The sequence below is a fragment of the Podarcis liolepis genome (genome assembly GCF_965112155.1).
Source record: "Podarcis liolepis genome assembly, chromosome: 2".
Taxonomy (NCBI): Eukaryota; Metazoa; Chordata; class Lepidosauria; order Squamata; family Lacertidae; genus Podarcis; species Podarcis liolepis.
In genome coordinates, this window is record NC_139555.1 from 72,119,427 (window position 1) to 72,137,701 (window position 18,275).

At 43.9% G+C, this 18,275-nt stretch overlaps 2 protein-coding genes across 18 annotated transcripts in view; one reads left to right on the top strand and one right to left on the bottom strand.

Annotated features, from left to right (window-relative positions):
• Positions 1 to 3,227: 3,227 nt before the first annotated feature.
• Positions 3,228 to 10,538, bottom strand: TMEM115 (transmembrane protein 115). The gene is made up of 3 exons (XM_083488766.1): positions 8,999 to 10,538; positions 4,426 to 4,867; positions 3,228 to 4,388 (listed from the first exon to the last, which is right to left on the bottom strand). Exons 1-2 carry the CDS (start codon positions 9,850 to 9,852, stop codon positions 4,660 to 4,662), a joined length of 1,062 nt encoding a protein of 353 aa, XP_083344892.1. The 5' UTR covers positions 9,853 to 10,538; the 3' UTR covers positions 3,228 to 4,388; positions 4,426 to 4,659.
• LOC310700009 (uncharacterized protein) overlaps positions 10,533 to 18,275 on the top strand; it is a gene marked incomplete at its 5' end in the record, with an annotated part of 89,713 nt that continues 81,970 nt past the window's right edge. For 5 of the 17 annotated variants that reach the window (XR_014522338.1, XR_014522339.1, XR_014522340.1 and 2 more), the window contains one exon: positions 10,533 to 10,874. Coding sequence is in view for 1 of the 17 variants with exons in the window: in XM_083488805.1 (XP_083344931.1) it covers positions 10,533 to 10,874 (342 nt within the window). Of the gene's footprint in view, positions 12,146 to 18,275 lie in introns of all 17 variants that reach the window. The other 12 variants (XR_014522343.1, XR_014522344.1, XR_014522348.1 and 9 more) reach the window with 9 other exon arrangements.

Genomic DNA, 18,275 nt, shown 5'->3' on the forward strand with positions numbered 1-18,275 from the left:
TATTGCAGCTGAATGTTAGAAAAGCTCTTTTAATGACAGTGAAATCAGTTGCTGAGGTTGATGGGCTCTCCCTCATTGGAAGTCTTCAGGCAAAGGCTGGGCAATCATCTTATGGATGCTGTAGCTCTGGATTTCCAGTGCTGAGCAGGGATTGGCCTAGATGGCCTACAAGACTCCCTCCAACTCTTATGGTACTATGAATGTGTTCACTGAGTTACCAGTAATTGTCATACAGATTATTACCAATAGGTGGCGCTACAACAGTAAGGGATAGCAGAGATTTAACAATTATTTCTTCCCCTGGGTAGAAAAGAGCTGTTCTGGGAAGCCACTGGTGTTGGTAAAATTCTCCAATGCCTTCAGGGTGCACCAGTGTTGTTTCCTAAGTGTGATGTGGCTGAAGGATGATAGTAAAACAACAAGCAGAGCCTAATTGCTATTTGAAAGCATAATTGAATCCAGAGTGATTCCGCAGCTGCTCCTTTAATACTGTGCTAATAGTAAAGCTCCCTGTTCCTCAACTTCCTAAAGGATGAGTTGTTACTGAGGTGAAGTAAACCGCAAGGAGTCAATGGGTAGCTTGAAAAATCCTGTTGGTGCCAAAAATTCTTTCACAGCAGCCCAGAATTTAGTTATGAAACTAACAAGGCCTAGTGAACTTAGTGCTTCCCTCCTGTGATTTCAGATAGCATGTCTTGGCAGCCAGAAAGGATACAATGGATAGAACAGTGACACCTAAAGCTGATGCAGTACCAGCAGTTCAGAAGTCTCCCATAAATTTCTGTAGGACCAAATATTATGAATGGGTATAAAGTTAAATTCCACTTACAAGGCAGGATTGTACGGCTGTAGAGAGAAGAGGTACATTCGACTCCCCTGTTGCAACAGTTTTAGGAAAACTTCCAACTATTGTATACCTCTCCTGATAGTGAGAATTTATAGGTGGATATTTCGCATCAGCAATATTTCTTTTAAACAGAGAGAAAATGAGAAAAAAAAGTTATAAAGGAGGATCTACAGGAATTAGCTCTATGTATCTGTGATTGACATGAATCATTTGGGCTTTAGACCAGTGCTCTACCTAACTTGCAAGGGCCCAGTATGCTCTTCAGAAGAATGACTTAGTACTACACCAAGGCACCTGGCTAGCACAAATCACTGAAGCATCCAACTGGCCTTATTGGGTCATCTAGCCCAGCATTGTTTACTTTGATTGTACTGGCTTTCGACAGCTTGCTATCTCCCTTTTTAAAAAAAAACAACAGGAAAATGCCTTTTACTTCCTAAGTAAGGAAGACCCAGTATATAAGGACTGCAGGTTATCCCTACAGGATTCCTTTCCTGAAAGCTTGGCTGAGTCCACAGAAGACCTTCCACATACATCCCAGGATGCTGCATTCACTATCCTCTGTTGTACTAGAACTCCACCCAATCTATTTACTCACAAAACATCTCCCTAACAGGAATGAGATGTCCAGGTATAGGGCGGTATATAAATTCTAATTTAACAACCCACCACAGGCTATAAAACCTTTCCACATACTGAATGCAAGGTTATGAATTTAAGTAGCGATTCCTTAGAACCTTTGTTAGTACTGTGTCTCCAGTAGCTGGCTATCAATTAGCTTCCGTGCAACAGTGGCTACTGTTAATGCTGTCTGTTGGCACAGGTCCCTGGTATTGTATCCTTGTTCCAGGATGAGACACACGATTTCAAAATTACAAATCATGGTTGTTTGCAAGTTACGACCAACATTTATGGTACAAGGGTTACAGTTAGGATTATCAGGGTGGTGTTGTGAAGCACCCAGTAAAATAACAGAATCATAAAATTGTAGAGTTGGAAGGGACCATTATAATAATACTAATTTATTATTTATACCCCGCCCATCTGGCTGGGTTTCTCCAGCCACTCTAAGGGTCATTTAGTCCAAGCCTTGCAATGCAGGAATTTTTCACCCAACGTGGGGCTCAAACCCACAACCCTGAGATTAAGAGTCTCATGCTATACTGACTGAGCTATTCCAATACATTTCCTGTCAAAACGAAGTGATGCCCAACATCTTTCTGAGATTTAGTACAAAAATCTTATTTTGCAACAGAATCAGAACCTGGCCTAAGAGTATTAAAACACTGTATTTCTCATGCGTCTTGTGTAGAAACAGATTGCAATGGCTTAGAACTCACAGACAGCTGCATTAGTATTCGATATTTTTAGAAGTACCTACCCAAGGAAGTCAGTTACGTCTGCTTGAAAAATTATAAAATTGACCCCATCAAGCCCCCTCAACAATCACCACTTCTTAATGAGCATCACGTTTAGTACTGATAACGTCACACAAGATGAATGTCCTACATGTAAATGCTTCCATGTAGAAAACACTAAGTGAAAGAAGGGATGAAAAGAGAAAGTACAGGTGACTCCCAATTTACATGGGGGTTACATTGCAAGGCGAAATCGTGTATATTTGAAACACCATCGAAAAAGCCTCCAAACACCCTGTTCTACCCCTGCCCCTTTTTGTGATGTTTTCGGGTCACTTCTAGGTTTGGCGCGGTTGCGCACATATTGGATGTGCCTAAAATGGTTGCTTGTGCCTAAAATGGTTGCTGTCTGTATTCCAAATGTGTAACAATAAAATTATCTTTTCTGTCTTTTTATTAATCTACCAAAGCAACACACGAAAAAAGTATACAACTGCCTTTCACAGCAACTTGCCAGGTGAGATTTCCTTTTGGTAAAGGAAATTCATATTGTGTGAAGCAGCTCTTAGTAGAAGTGCCTACTGAGCAGGTCTAAGTACTCAGTTAAAGAGTTTTGCAGAAATCCCCAGTCTTGTCTCTTGAAGCTCCCTGGGCAAACCTGGGCCACTCATTACTGCATCGTGGTACCTTACACGGATGCTGCAGGGGTGAGGAAAAAAACAACATCCTAGACAAAAGCAGGATAGAAATATAAGAAGACTTAGAAGTTACCTGAAAAGATGTCAAAAGTCAAGCCTTCAGAAGTGAAGTGACTGTCCTTCAGTCTTTTATGCCAGTAAAGCTAATCACTTCCCTAAATTGGTTGAAAGCCTTTTCAGCCTTGTGTCTGTGTTCTTCAACTATAAAGCTGTCTTGAGTGAAATCACAAAAGAAGACAAGACCCCAACATTTGGAAACTTCTCCAACTAGGAGGCTTACATGGTCATATACAAAGGAAGGTTTACAAAGCCAATCAAGAAGCATTCTTCAAAAGAACTGTTTATTGATACTGAAATTGTGTTTCATTACCTGGTTGACAAAACCTCGTGGTCCTTTAAAAAAATTATCACAACATTGTCTCACACTCTCTTCCTGTTCTGCTAAGTGTCCCCTCACCCAGTCCTCCAGCTGGGTGAGTTGTACCCTTTGGGATACTTTGGGGTTGGGTGTCAAGGCAAAACAGCTTAGGCCTTGCGAACCCACAAAAAAAAAAGAAAGGGAAGAAAAAGCATCTCATCCCAGAGGAGAGGAAGAGGCTAATAATGATCTAACCAAAGAGAAAAAGCAGGCATCAGAAGAAATGTCAAGGGTCCCACAAAAAGCACCTTTTAAAATCAAACAGAACCAGCAACATATATTCTACTGTAGCAAGGAGTTCATTCCAACATCCTGTGAATGTATGGGCACCCCACCTAAGACAAAGCAGCTTTGTCATTTGAATCACCGCAAAAGGAAAATGAAGAACAACCAAAGGCTAAAGAACAGAAATGAAATTAATTCCCTCTGAGTCCTATGGAAAATCTGAGATAATGCTTTTCCACAAGGTAGTCCACATACTAGTAGCAACCTGCTCTTTATCCCTAAAGCCATCACTGTCAAGAATTCAAGAGGTGGACCGAGTGGCTATGCTGTTATTAAAAAGGCTTTAAGCTGCTGGTTCTGCGAATGCCTAACCCAGCAACTTGTTTTGGCAGAGCTCCTCAGGGCTACCAAATCTGTAAGGAGGGAGGTTTAATACAGCAAAGCATTTGTTTAAAGTGCTTGCTCATTTAATCAACAACAAAGCCAACTCTGAAAGGAAAAGGGGGAGTTGCAGAGTTGTTTTGACAACCAATGCTGCCAAGGTAAAATAAAATCAAGAGGGAAAGTGCTGTGTTGCTTGCTGAGCTTGCTCTGGGATGCCCTGGTGGGCTTATACAGTGGTCTAGCAGTTATAGCTCAAAAACAGGAGCCACGCTGGGCAAGCCAGGGCCCCACACAGGTTGACTGGAACTGCCAGCCAGAAGGAGCCAAACACGCACACACATACATGTGATAATAGCCACAATGGCAGCTACTTCTTGGAGATTTTGCAGGTTGCTTTATTAAGATGAACACTCCTTATTGGGCAGAAGAGATGCGGCTCTCCCTCTGGCCTGCCAATTCTGAGAAATTCTCAATTCCAGGCATCCCTCTGATGACAACAGCCCAAATCCCAGATCTGTGCAAACAGTTTTCACCATGAGTCCTGGGACTTGGCACCAGCCAAGTGTGGCGAACAAACGTTGGAAGGGATGTGTGGTCTCCCTCAGGGCCAGCAGGCACAGTGTTTTGCTTCCTGCAGAACAGGCAGCACTGTGAGGAAGGACATGTGAAGGATCATTAGCAGCTCTGGCATACAGGGACACGTAGAAGAGGAGGGCAGGTGCCTCATGGTCACAACTGAGAGGGGGCATCCTCAAAGGTAATGAGGCTGGACTCCTGGCTGCCTGCTTTCCCTGCAGTGACAGAGTCCCGGCTCTTCTCGGGTAGCAATGGAGTATCAGCCTTGATGTTTTCTTCTTCTTCATCCTCCATGCTGGGCCATGACGACTGATCTTCTACACGCTTCAACCGCTCATTCAGTGCCTTCAGGGCCAGTTGTCTACAGAATGAGAAAATGACCCATAGTGAATGTAGGTTAGTTTGCATATTAAGTGGCATATTTCACGAGAGGGGTATTTTCTAGTGCAAGTCACCAAAGGAGTCCAGAGACCCTCTAAGGCTGGGAAGGCCACAGACACCCTTGGCCAACCCTCCAAGGATAGAAAGCACAACCCCAATCATGTGCATTGAGAGTGGAATTGGAAACGGCTCTGCGAGCAACAGCATGCAATGATGTGCCGTTGCAATCAGGGATTTTGTTGGCATCTGTCTGTCATGAGAGACAATGGAATGTGTCTCTGGGGTGAAGTCAAACTACTGCACACATCGTGCTCCTTCTGGGGCAGCTGGTCCACCTTTGGTCCCCATCCTGCACTCAACTCTCACCTGTGGCTCCTAGAAACTGTCAGCATAAGACAGCGGCCACACCCCAAGAAACCAGATGAGGGTAGCTGATGGGTCTCAAACCCTTAGTGAGTTAGGGACTTCCTTTGCATGCAGAGACAGGCTCCAGCGGATAGAGCGGATGAGTGGTCAAGAAGGCAGTTTCTACACATGCTGTAGAGGGAAGTGATAGGCAGATGGGGCTTGTCAACCTGGGAAGGCAAAACATCTATGAGAAGGAAAACTCTGATTCTAAACCTCTGCTGCCTTGTGGGCTATCTCCAGGAGATGAAAAAGCTCAGGAGTAAACCCTACACAAATCTGGAGGAAGTCCCTAAGACTGTTGGATGGTTCCTCGTATGCCTCTTTCTGGCAACTCCTGCAGCCATGCTGGTACCAAACATTGCTCTGCTTCATTTTGGATCACATCAGGGAGGCCAAGAGGGGGTTGTCGCTGTCTGAGCAGCCCAGGACCACCATACACACTTCCCAGGCTTGAGGCCTGGGGAGGTCACTTCGGTGCTGCTAACACGGCGGTTTTACTTCACCCCTCTTAGGTCCATTCCATTGTTTCTCGATACAGACGGATGCCAACAACAACCATTTTAGAAATGTTGTATTTCCTCATTTTCACCTAAAAACAGCATTCAAGGCTACATTCAGCTATTTTGATAACCTTCAAAGGCATGAGGAACCTGTGACCTCCAGATGTCACTGGCCTCTAAATTCTGTCACCCCGTCCATTAGTCATGCTGTTTGGGGCTGATAGGAGCTGGATTCTACCAGCATATGTACAGCTACGAGTTCTCATATGTACCAGCACTTAACCTTGATATTCAGAGATAACCTTGATATTCAGAGAAGAGGTAGTCTGTTGCTGGGTCCTATCTACTTCTGCCTTTGATACAATCAAATAATTATTTAGATCTGCACCAAATTGCTCATCGTAATCAAATAGTCATCATTCAATTGTTCCAATATGCATGCTGAACACCTAAAAAACAGGGGTGGCTAACCTTGGGCCCTCCAGGGATTGCTGACCTGCAGTGTCCATCATTCCTGAGCATTGGCCATGCTGGCTGGGGGCGCTGATGGAGAGTTTGAGGCCAACAATATTTGGAGCATCCCTATCTTACAGAATATTCCCTTTCATGAGGTGAATATTTTACTAGCACAAAGTGAATACATGTGGACTCTTTGCCTTCCTAGAAGAAAATAGTAAGGGATTTGTCATATCCATTCTGCCTGGAGCTCCTGTGCGAGCAAGGCTTCCTTTGTGCCAAGCAGAGCTCTAAGCATGCCATTGGGACATGTGGGATAAGCTTCTCCTAAGCTGAAGAAAGCTGGCAAGCCTTTAACAGACACAATAGATCTTCTGCATATGTAATTGGGACAATAGTTGGCTCAAATGGGCATTAGCACAGTGTTGTACTAGGTGATTTTAACACCTATATTTTAGGCAATACAGTTAAAAATTACACCTAGCTTTGTTAAAAATGCTTCAGAGCTGAACACTGCTGAAAGCTGTATTAGTGGAACACACTGCACAGTTATATCTACACATATAGCGCTATTAACTGCCTGACAACTTGACTTAATCATTCAATTTGCTCCAGGCATTCAGAGTTCTGCATTTTGATGGTGTAAAGTGCACAATAATGACTTTCATCATCAGATTCTTTCATTTGGAAATGCGAAACTAAGTTAAAAGCAAGAGACATATATAGGTGTGGCAATTACTGAAATTAGTTAGACTACTAAAATTCTGGATTACTACAGTCTTCAAACAGGACTGAAGCAAGAAAAAGTATACATACACTTGTGCATTTTTAAAAATGTATGCCAGTAATCTGTGAAAAGCACAATAAGATTTTAAGTTGGATACTCGCTGGCAGTGTTTAACTAGATAGTTTGCAAAGAAAAGTTTTTGGTTGTTTATGAACCAAAAACAGATCTTATAATTTCTTTTTTAAAGAAACGTTATTGGAGTTAGTGTGACTACAAAAACATGACTACAACTGAACTAAGCTTTAAGTGTCAATATGCAGCACCACTGCAAAGGACAAGCTGGCTGCAATCCTGTGGCGGGACTTACTCCCAGGTAAATGTAGAAACTCAGAACTGCACTGCTAAGCTCTTCAGTTTGACAAAGGAGTAAATTTTATTGTTTTTATTTCAGAAGCAGTGCTATTCTCATACTCCTTAATTACACCTACGTTTACTAGAAGAGCATCTAAATATTCATTAATATACTTATTATAACAATTAAATATTAATAGTCTTGACTTTTTAAAGATTTTTGCTTGTTTTTTTAAACAAGTGTTTGGATGGATTAAATGTTTTTGTATGGATTCTGTGCACAAATAAAAAATTAATGCAACTTCTCTTTATGGGTCTTAACTCTTTAGTGTATTTGCAGTCAGTGTTAGAATTTCTGACACATAAATGTAGGTTACGGGCACCACAATGGAATGTCTAGGCTCCTTTTCCCCAGTTGAATTTATTACTATTATTATTACTTAAATTTCTATACTGGTTTATATTCTAAAGAATGAAATGCAACGCAGTTTACTACACATTACAGTGGTACCTCGGGTTACATACGCTTCAGGTTACATACACCAGGTTACAGACTCCGTTAACCCAGAAATAGTACTTCGGGTTAAGAACTTTGCTTCAGGATGAGAACGGAAATCATGCTCCGGCGGCGCGGCGGCAGCAGGAGGCCCCATAGGCTAAAGTGGTGCTTCAGGTTAAGAACAGTTTCAGGTTAAGAACGGACCTCCGGAACGAATTAAGTACTTAACCCAAGGTACCACTGTACTTAGTATGCCCTTGTGCACTCAGTGATTCAGCAAACAGTACGTGCTGGGCTGTCCCTGCAGGGAACACTTGTGTGGTACAATTCCTTCATGTCACTTCAGATATGTATGCAAACAGATGGGAAACGTGATAGTTTGAGGTCCCAATGTTTAGTTTCCCCCATGTACTTGCGTACTTGACTCCCTTTTACATATTGCAGAAACAACATGGTGCTGTGGAAATGCAGGGGTTGTCTGTAGCAGATTTTAGAAAATCTGAAAATACACCACAAACAGTGTTAGAAACTAGCCAGGCAACAGGTTCATCTTGGCTTGGGTCCACTTGCGACCACGTGGAGATCTCTGGATGCCAGGCTGGTGATTGGGGAAAGCAAAATGTCACTTAGAGAAGAACCTGAAATATTTTCCTTGAAGCTTGAATTTGTTTTATTCTGGATTGTTTTGTTTGATGTTATACAGTGGTACCATGGGTTAAGTACTTAATTCGTTCCGGAGGTCCGTTCTTAACCTGAAGCATCACTTTAGCTAATGGGGCCTCCTGCCGCGCCGTCAGAGCACGATTTCTGTTCTCATCCTGAAGCAAAGTTCTTAACCTGAGGTACTATTTCTGGGTTAGTGGAGTCTGTAACCTGAAGCGTATGTAACCTGAAGCGTATGTAACCTGAGGTACCACTGTACATCAGCCTGCTGACTACAACTGGGCTACTCCTATACAAAGACAGAACAAGCACACTGAGCTTCAAAAAATCTTGAATCCCCAGATTTTGATTTTTTTTAAAGATCCAGATAGGCACAAATGGAGTACCAGCAATATAGAAGACACTTTTAAAATATTGAATTAGATGACTTCCTCCATTTCCTTCTCACCAATGTTCAACAGTGAACATAAGTAGTCTCCAAAAAGTTTTATATTGCAGGAATATTACCTTCTCCGTTCAGCATCCTGAGGATCTGTTCCTGGTAAGCTGATAGTAATAGATGAAGGGGCACCAACATCATAACGTTTCACTGTTTTTCGACAGACTTTCACTTTGACCAAGACGCTGTGCACAAGGTTGGCTAGCAAGCCAACCACTGGTTGTAGGATCTCAGGGAAAAATGTGGCAAATGCAAAGTGGTCTGACATATCACCACGTCCTCGGCTGTGCCTCTGGTAAAAACGGAGATATATCCAACTGGAGAGGACTCCAAAACCATAAGAGGCCAAGACATTGCTTTCGATGAGGGTGGTCAATCTCAGAACTGCCAGGATCAGGAGCAAAAGCATGGGAACAACCTTCATCCGCACCTGAGGTACCTTCAAGACAGTACTGTCACCCATGGTCTGTTTGAGAGCCACCAAGACTCCACCAAGGAAGCCCAGCATGCCATAGATGCGAACGGTAAACAGGTAAGACAGATTGAATGATTCCATATAGGTGAGAAGATAAGCAAAGGCCCCCAAGAGCCCCACTGATACATTCACCACTGCAAAGAAGATCAAGAGCTCCAGGGCTCCCCATAGCGGCTCCAGCAGCCTCCCTGCCACCACTATAGTAGCCAGGCTCACACCTACATCCCAGATGTGTTGTTCCACCACACTGTGGGTTGCTAATGTCCAAATCCAAAAGTTGGGTGGGAAGAGAAACCCAGGCGTCACCCCAAGCCCATACACAGTGTCCACAGCAAAGGAGAGAAAGTAGAGCAAGATGACGATGGCACATATGGACTTCACCACGACACTGGTGCTGGCCAGAGCAGCCAAGAAGTGTTGCCGAGCTACTGGGAGGTATCTGTTCATCTTTATACCCACAAGCCCTGCCCCACGCGTCAGGGTCCGAGGTCCAAGAGTCTTCGCTTTAGGGGCGAGGCGTTAAGGCGTTGGTGGTGGCCCGGAAAACCCCTTCTTTTCTTTAGCACGGATTCGCGGTCGATTCCATCGCCGCCTTCCACGGATCGCCCAAACGGAGGCGACAGCTGATTAAGCCACAGGCCGCTCTGTATGGAGGAGGAGGAGGAAGGAAAGGCGTTCTCTTTTTATCCGGCCTCGTCCCAAATGGGAAAAACCAGCAGCCGCCGCGCCCCACTTTCCTTTGCTTCCGAGCGAGGACCGCTGCACCCTCTCCTCGCAGCACCCTCGCGCGGCCCAGTCGAGGGCGGCCCCCTTAGCGGAGCGGAGCGAGAGAGGCGCTCGCTCCGGAGCTCACGGGACGGCCAAAGCGGAGGCGCAGCTCGCTCCCTCCCGCAGCCGAGCCCCTCGCAAGCCCCATTCAGCCCGCCGGCGGGGGCGGGGGCCGCTCAGGGAAGGCCTCCCTTCGGCCTGCTCGCCGCCGGAAGCCGGAGCCTCGGCCGCTCTGCTTGAGGCCGACTCCCAGGAGCCTTCTCGCCGCCACTTCCCTCTTCCAGGCCAGCACTCCGCTCCTCGGAAGGGCTCCGCTCAGACGCAAACAAACAGCACGGCTGCGCACGCGTGGCTGTTCTATGAGCTGCGCGGGGCACGCCGGGAAATGGAGGCTCGGCCCTCGCGCGCGGCGGGCGCTGGCCGCGGCGAGACGACTACGAATCCCAGCATGCATTGGGATGCGGGGTCTGCGCAGGGAAGCGCGGGAGTGCGAGCGGGGCGGGACAAAGAGGCACCTGAGAGGCGGGGGCTTAGGAGGCGTCCCGGCTGCGAGGAAAGAGCGCGGTGGGGTGGGGCGCGGCTCTTGCGGCCCAAAGCGCAACGGTCGTTGGCGAGCGGATGAGGAAGCTAGTCTCGCCGCTGGGCGGAATGGCGGCGTCACCCGCAGGATCTCCTCCTCCTGTTTGCTTTGCCTCGTCACAGTAACTTGTGCTTGGCAAAGGACCGAAATCATTGGCACGTGCCTGCAGGAATAGGGAGCCCGCCCTCCTGGGTGCGGGGTTGGCGGAGGGGCGCAGCCCTCGCCTCAGCATTTTTAGTCGCAAGTGAAATCCATTCCGTTTGGTTTAATGGCGCCGCCCTGGCGAGTAAAAGGCAGTATGCATTTCGTGGAAAGGGTGAGAACGAGAAACGAAGCCAAAGGTTGCAGGACTTTTTATTAAATGCACAGCTACACAGCTGTGAATTTCCAATGCTTTGCTGGTGAATCCTGCCTTTAGCACGTCTGCGCTTCTGAAAAAGTAAAGCTGTGCACACTTGGGAGTCAGCCGAACTGAACTCGCGAAGACATACTGTAGTTCAGTGTAAACCTGCAGAGGATGAAGTTATAAACAGGTTCTGGCTTCAGAGAGGGTTAGTTCAAAGCTCTGATATACCCTTTCTATTTGTCATGAGAAAATTGGGAGGGATTCAGAATGGTGTGGAAAATGAGGCCCAGAATTAATTTTCTGCTGTTACATCCTCTGTGTGATGAAGTTTCCATAGGGATATTCCCCTTTTTAAATAGATGCCCCTTACAGCGACATTTCCATTTGTGGTGGTTATGCAAGGCTCAGCCAAGTACAGTTACGGCCTGCACTTTGTTACATTCAGAGTTTAATTTTGAAAAAAGCTGGGCACTATCCAGCCAAGTTCAGGCACTTAGGGCTACTGTCCTATAGATTCCGTTCATTTGGATATGCTTCTGTAGACATGCATAGAATTGGACTGGACATCGTACAAGTGGGAGAGTTAAGCAGTTGATCATGTTTCTGCTACAGAAATGAACAGGAAAATATACACTTTACAATGACTGCAATGTATGTGTTTAATTTCAGGAGCATTTGCTGTTATAATTTTCCATTTCATATCATTCATAGTAGTTAGAGCAATGTTACCAATTCAGGATAACTAGACAACTTATTTTTTTAAATTAAAAAAGCTCATTTATTTATAGCAAAGTAATTGAGGACAGAAGTACAAGCTAACCTAGTAAACATAGGAATGGAAGGAATGGTGGACCGGATAGGGTTGCTTAACCCTTTCCCCAACTATAAATTCTCCCTGCAACTCTTCCCCCTTCAGTTTATGTGTGATGTCAAAGCTGACTGGGAGAATTTTTTTGGGGGAGGGGGTTGCAATGGAGCATTAGGTTACAGAAGAAAAGGTGAAACACTCTCTCTGATTCTCCCTTCTCCTGTATTAGTGTTATGAGGTAAACATAGGAACCCCATTTCTGTTTTGCAATATGTAGTTTCTGTTTAAGTTTCATAAAGCTATTTTGTATTCCAATATGCCACCCTCTATTTCTCATGAAGGAATTCGCTGGTGGATGTAATAATTACTGAAAAGTTTGTGTGCCAACAATGCAAAATGGAGTGTAGAACTTTGTTTCCCAAGTATGTGTGAGGTAAACCCTTTATGAGATAACTAGTAAAGTTGCTTGTAAGAAGAGATGGAAGGCTCTCTAGGTAGAGAATGCAAAGGCATAGGCGCAAAAGTACAAAGCCTCCTGCTTACTTTCTTACAAACATGGAGTCTGGTCAGTAGCAAAAGTGATACATGACTTTGTTCTTTAGTGTCTAGAAACACACAGCAATACATGTGACATAAACAGAAATCAGCAAAGTGTAAGATGGACAGAATTGTGGGCCAGAGCCCATTTTGTCTGCAGAAGTTAATCTGCTATAATACAGTACTCTTTGTGGTTTTTGCTGCAAAAGACTCAGCTAAGAAACCAGTTTTTCTTCATTGTTTCTCCAAGGACTGGATAAGCCAGGGTGCTACCAAGTAGCCAGCCCCACATATTGAGGTCTTTGCATATCTCTTGACTATGGCATGTTCCTCTATGGGGAGATAATGTCTTCTCACACAACAGGAGAAAAGTGGCGATATTTTCTATGTCATAGCAAATATTCTATCTTGTGTGTGACATACCCTACAGCAGCCAGTGTTGTATAGGATTAAAGTGTGCGCTGGGGCTGACGTCATAATTCATAACATTTGCATAGCACTCTTCGAATGTTCAACACACCTTGTTTCATTATCTCAGTAAAGTGTCATGCGTGGTTAAGGGGGACGGTGGCTGACAAGTGTGTGGACTTCAAAATGTGGTTTTATCTCAGTGTCCTTGAATTCAATATTTTTTTTCTCATTTCGAATTTGCATTTCCTTCAGCATGTAATCATAAAGTAATATTAGTGAGGGTTGTATCCAAAGAAGTCCCTCTCAGAATAGACCCATTAAAAGTGAAAAACCTGCATTAGTCATGTCTGTTAACTTGAATTGGTCTACTCTGAGTAGGACTAGCATTGGAGACCACCCTTAGATGCTTTGTTAGTCTATGTGGTGTGCAAACAGCTCTGCAGTCCACATCCTTCTGATTTAGCACCTCTTCTTCCAGTGTTTTAGTCATCACAATACAGTCCTAATTTAAAGTGGAATTGTGATCCAGTGAAATGAAAGAAACGATGGACCTAATTATGAATGCTTGTTAGTTGCAAACTTGATTGTGGATTAATTCCACTCAAGTTCTTTATAGACCTCAGTTACTAGCATTAACAAAATACTCAACAGCTGGTATGAGAAAATATTTTTGCAATTATCTTTTATCTGGGACTTGTTTCAGTGGCACCCTGCTCTCTTGACCACATACTTTGAATCCACAAAAATATTGTAGGCAATCGAATGTTGTCTCTTATTTTTATTTGTGTAGTGCAACAGACTTCAGAGTTGCACACAGATGTCTAGGCACATGCGACATGCATCTTTCTTTGTAATGTGTGTCCAAACAGTTGACTTACTAATGGTTTGAGCAAGCCTGTCTCCAGGAGTTTTTGGATAAGATCAGTTTTGTACGTTTTTCATTGATTACACACAGTTTTCAAACCTGTATGTTTTGTGTGTATGTGTGGCAGGATCAGGAAGGGTAGTTGAAATTCCAAAGCACTAATAGTATCAGCTACACTACAAACACCATTCCACAGATACATGTCTGCATTATTTTGGTCTTTTTCAAAGTTTTATTATATTTTTCTGAATAGTCTTCTGTAGGTTTGTGGTCTTCTGTAGAAGAGCTATTGCAATAGTACAAATCAAACACATACCCCTTTCCTTTCATTCTTGCAAACACTATCAAAGCTGCTGTCATCCCATTATGATAATTAACTACCATTTTGCCAATAATATTGTTGTTTATCTGCATACTGCTTTTTGACTCAAAGTGACCCAAAACAGTAAACGGTTTTAAAAAAAAAGTTTAGTCTGCTTAGACCAATGGTGTCCAGCTTTTTTCAAAGAGGGCCAGATTTGATGAAGTGAAGTTGTTGAGCTTTTTTTAGGACTGAAGTTGTTGAGGTGATTTTACCCCAGGAAATAAACTGCCACAGGGGCTGGATTAAACCGACTGGCGGGCTGGATTAGGCCCCTGAAACAGACTTTGGACATGCCTGACTTAGACATAACCTGTACTGAACACAGTGGGACTTGCTTCTGAGTAAAGATACACAGGATTATACTGTTAATCTAGTTTGTTTTTTCACTTTGGAAGCTGTGCACACCCTCTGAAGCACACAGCTGTGTATATTTAAAAAGGGAGTGGAGGCACAGCTATTATTTCCATTGTGCTTGTCCTGTCTATTATGTGCAGAGAAGTTATCATGCCATTATTATTATTATTATTATTATTATTATTATTATTATTATTATTAAGCACCACGCAAAGCTGAAATGTAATTGGGGCATGCTTTGACTTATGTAAGAAGGCCTCAATGTAGTGTGAATTGACAGAGCTGTCAATGTGCATAGGTTATTCTCAGGCTTCCTTATACCTAAATTCTGTGGCGGTTTGTTCGGATCTCTTAACTAGGCCTGTCTTTGACAATGTCAATTCACTTTCTGTCTCATTTTATTCCCATGCAGTTTCTTTCTCTTTTTATTGTTGATCTCTATGTATTCATGATGTATTTGTTTTGTGCAAACGGTGAATGTGGGTAGCTAAAGGGAGTGTTACAAACTAGCCAGGCGACAGATGCATTTTGCGACAGGCAAGGGTCCACTTGCGACCACTTGGAGATCTCTGGATGCCAGGTGGGTGATTGGGGAAAGCAAAATGTCACTTAGAGAAGGATCTGAAATACTTTCCTTGAAGCTTGAATTTGTTTTTTTCTGGATTGTTTTATTTGATTTTTAATGTATAATAAACCACTTTGAGATTCATTCATTAAAATATAAAGCATTATAGAAATGAACAACAATAATAGTAAATTCCACCAGAAAAAAGGCGCCTAGACATTCCATTGTCGCAACCATAACCTAGGGTTAAGGTGCCATTTGGTGATTAGCTTTTTCCGGCTGGGCAATAATCAGCTTTTCAACATTGTGGTTTTATCACCAGCTAAACATCATGGTCTAGCAGTATTCTGCAATGCTGAAAAAACAAGCTACATTGGCCTCAGCTCTCGAGGTGCCGGTGAAACTGCAGGAGCTGAGGCGGTTTCACCCCAGCGCCTCGTGGGCTGGGACAACGCAGCTTGTTTGCGTGGCTTAGCTGGGGTGCAGAAGGGCTCCCAATTCCCAGCTGAGCTAGCCCCAGTGCACCCCTTGCTGGTGGGCAAGTGGGAGGAGCGTTGGGGCTCCTTTCCATGGTTCAACTGGGTGGGGAAGCAGTTTAAAGAAGCCAAGGGAGGACTAAGCTGCATCAGCCCAGCGATACAGCTTGCTCCTCCCTCTACGGTATGAGGGGCAGAGTGATAGTGGTTTCACCTGGCAATATATCACAGGTGAAACTACCGCTGCTCCCGAGTCCCTCTGCTACCAGCAGACAGATGTTGAAAGTGGTGCTGGTAGCAGAGGGACTCAGGAGCGGTGGTGGTTTTACCCGTGATACACCGCCGGCTGAAGCTGTATTGATACGTTTCCAAGGCCTATAGTTTATATACCTGAGTTTCTAACACCGGCTAAAGGCCCAGAAGTGGAGGCACCCTGTATAATTTATCTTGACCCCAGATCTACAGTCTGTTTCTGAGTATTATTGATGAGGTAACTATCAGGTTGAAGGGCTCCCTTTATCCCTTTTGAAACCCCAAGCATTTTCATCCCTTCTCTTTTGGATCTTACCCTGTATCTGGTTGAATGCATGAGAATCTTGCCACTTGCTTCTGCAGGAGCTAGATTGGTTCCTTGGATTTGTCTGCCATTAAGTAAATATAGGTTCAGCAGATCTACATGAGAAGCTCATGTCCTACACTTCGGGAATTCTCATTTATCCTTTTCTTGCACTCAATTGCAGACAGCTTATTTATTACATGGGGACAAAGGTGTCTTTAATAAAACAGCTGAGTCAGTTTCCTTTGTGAATTTTTAACAAAAACATGATAAAGATTGCCAAACTCAGGTGAGCAAAGTCATTCTCATTTTCTCCTCTTCCTTCTGCTAGGTAGCTAGTCAAGGAAGTTGTAAACTGAAAGATAGCTCCCCCACCTTTCAGGACATCAGTGTGTTACAATAAATGACTAATATAGATGTGAGTCAGCACTTGACAACCAGGCTAGTAAATATTTCTTTGTGTGTGCATATCTGCAAAGCTGATAATACTTACACAACACTGTTCACCTAATAACCTCTCTTGAGATTGGTGGCAGTAATTAACCTCCTCTAAAGAAGCAGTTTATTGAAAGTGTCCAATTTTATGATACTTGTTGGAAGTGCAACAGCAGGGACCATTCAGATTTAACTTAAGGTTTAATTATGTCAGTGTTGAAGTCACCTAACCAAGATGGGAACGGGTAGTGTTGCTTAGCAACCAGGCAGAGTGGCATGATGCTCACTGAGATAGTACATGCCCTGATTGGCTGTGTAGTTCTGAAGGAGTTTTCATCTGTATGTTAGCTAAATGTCATCTGCTATAAACAAGGCCTGAAGAAAGACAAAACCTCTTTATTTCTCCTCAAATTATACTGTTTTTATTCAGTTTTCTTCAGGAAAGTGTTAGCAGGACTTTTCTCTCTGGACTCCACCTGTGCTAAGTGGCATTGCTACTATGGGAGGCATCTAGTGTTCTGCATGCGTAGATGTGCTGGTGCAATTGGACTTCCACTTCCTCTCTTCCACATTCACACCCCAAAATCTGATCCCGATTGTATCCCCCACCCCAGAAATTGGAATGGAAGCTCCAGTGTACCAGTGGAGCTGTAGCACTGGCTATGGCCCATTATATTTTGAAGTCATATCTTTGTGTGATCCCCAGTGACCAGCCTGTATATTGTGACCAGCCAAGCTTGGCAAGGCTTTGTGTGTCTCCAGGAGGACCCGCTAACAAACAATTGGTGTAGATTTTATCTATTTACCTCCCAGCATATGGCAGAGCTTCTAAGAAAGTAATGCAATTTGTGTGTGTTTTAGGAGGTACATAAAATAAAAGCATTTCCAGGTTGTTTGAAAGCTCTAAGCAACCATTTTAATATTTTAAATCTTAGACCAGTGTCAGGGGCCTGTTTGTAGGCCAGGGCCAAGGAACACAGACACCTGCTTACCCCTCCTCCTGTTTCTGGTATGTGTGTAGTAGTAGTAGTAGTAGTAGTAGTAGTAGTAGAAGAAGTCGTCATCGTTGGGGGAAGGAAGCAACATACAGTTGCCCAGCTGGCTCAGGATCCCTGTGAGTCGGGCCGGAGTCAGGAAGAACCTGAGTCCCACAACTTCTGTATTCACTTTTCTTCTTTCTTGATGGTTATGTGCTACATGTATTGTACGCTTCTGAATACCAGGTGCTGGAAAAAGCAGGAAGGGATAGTGCTTTTGTTCTCTGGTCTTGCTTGTAGGCTGCCCATAGGCATCTGGCTGGTCAGTTTGAGAATGAGTGTTGGACTTGATGGGTCACTGGCCTCATCCAAGGGACTCTTATGTTCTTCTCTTTGTCTTGATATCATCATCGTCATCATTAATGGTCATTTTTCCATAATCCTGAATCCATTCACTAAGAAGGCACACTAAGATCTTCTTTAGAGAGGAAGTGGGAAGTGTCTTAAACGCCAGCTCTTTGGGTAAGTTTCTCTAATATAAAAGAAGCTGCTTTCTAGTGGCAAGGCACTTCTGTGTACCACTGGCTGGTGCCAAGCAGGGTGAATAACCCCCTGTGGGGATTAATTACCATATCTCATTTAACCAGCAAGAATACTGAAATGGTCTACCCCAGATCAAAGGTAGAGGCTTACAGAGGGCTGGAAAGAGCAGTATGGTTAGGAATCAAGTCTCTCACCGCCCTCACCCAGTTCTGGAGCTACGTCACAGTTTGAGATAGAACTTTCAGCTCAACTCTATTGATCCTTACTATTTTTTCTATTTTCCTC